Source organism: Penaeus monodon, chromosome 21, assembly GCF_015228065.2.
Source record: "Penaeus monodon isolate SGIC_2016 chromosome 21, NSTDA_Pmon_1, whole genome shotgun sequence".
NCBI classification, from domain to species: domain Eukaryota; kingdom Metazoa; phylum Arthropoda; class Malacostraca; order Decapoda; family Penaeidae; genus Penaeus; species Penaeus monodon.
In genome coordinates, this window is record NC_051406.1 from 27228117 (window position 1) to 27229308 (window position 1192).

General features: G+C 45.4%; 1 protein-coding gene across 1 annotated transcript in view; it reads right to left on the minus strand.

Annotated features, from left to right (window-relative positions):
- LOC119586630 overlaps positions 1-1179 on the minus strand; it is a gene marked incomplete at its 5' end in the record, with an annotated part of 14373 nt that extends 13194 nt beyond the window's left edge. The window contains 3 exon segments of the mRNA XM_037935375.1: positions 42-192; positions 337-596; positions 784-1179. Coding sequence (XP_037791303.1) covers positions 42-192; positions 337-596; positions 784-1179 — 807 coding nt within the window.
- Between the last annotated feature and the right edge of the window lie 13 nt (positions 1180-1192).

Here is a 1192-nt window from a genome sequence, read left to right on the forward strand (position 1 = left end):
TCCATTTCCTGTATTTCAGCCAAAAATTCAAACAGACTCACTGCCTGACGAAGGCCCGGGAGACGTGTGTTCTTCGGATTTCGTTGGGCGAAGAACTACGTAGAACTGATCTCCCGTTCGTCCCTTAACCGATAGGTGTGTCGGTAACTCGTTCATGTACAGAACATGATCAGTTGTTTGATTTTCCCCCAGCTGCAATGGCCATGGAGGGTGGTAAGGACGTGTGTGAGTAGCCGTGTACAGTTGTGTGTGTTTCCTTTCCGGAATATCGAACAGATCAATAAACTATAACGAAACAGAATTCCTGAATTAATAATATAAGAAAATTTTACCAACCCTTATATCGCAGGAAACCATGTTGCGAGCCCCTTCCGCGAAGGCAATGGTGAAATTATGCTCCACGAAGGCGGGAAGAGTCTTGTCAGCGTCTTTTTTCGTTGTAATTCCTGTCTCGTTTCGTGTTAAATCGAATGTGTGTTTTCCCAGCGTAAAGGAAGGCAAGACTTCGTGATTAGAGAAGACACTGAAAAGATATTTCTCAGATCCATCCAAAGGAATTACCTCCGCCTCTCTCGTCACGTTCCACACTCGAACTCCTGGAAAGTATAGCAGGTTAATGCTGCTTTTACATTTTTTTCTTGTCTTTATCAAGAAGGCTATTATTGTGTAGAATTCATATGCAAATGATCTATATTCTACCATCTTTAATCCTCAGTATTTACTCAGTCGTAGCACACTATATACTTTTTTTCTTTTTGTTACCTACAACGGTTATCAGTGTACCTGAGTAACAGTTCAGTGTCAGATTATTGCCGACCACTTCCAAAAAAGCAGGAAACCTCTTGTCGGGCGTCGTGAAGTTCACCAGCGTCCGACCGACGTTCCCCGAGACGTAACTAAGAGTATTGACGGCGTCGACTGTGTACATGAAATCCACCCATCTCTCTCCACTGATTGTATGAGCAAAATCCGTTATGGTTTCTTGTTTTCCGCTGCCCTCGTACCGATACGTCTGGACATTCTGGGTGCCAATCACGGTTTTGTACTTCGCCAGGTAAAATGCTCCGTAGGTCATCGTGAGTTCGAAGATGGACGCCGGCTTTTCCTTCGGAGCCCACGCGCTCACCCAGGCCTCTGACCACAGCCAAGGTCTCTGCCATCTCCGCCTTACGACGCAGCCTACGAAAGTAAT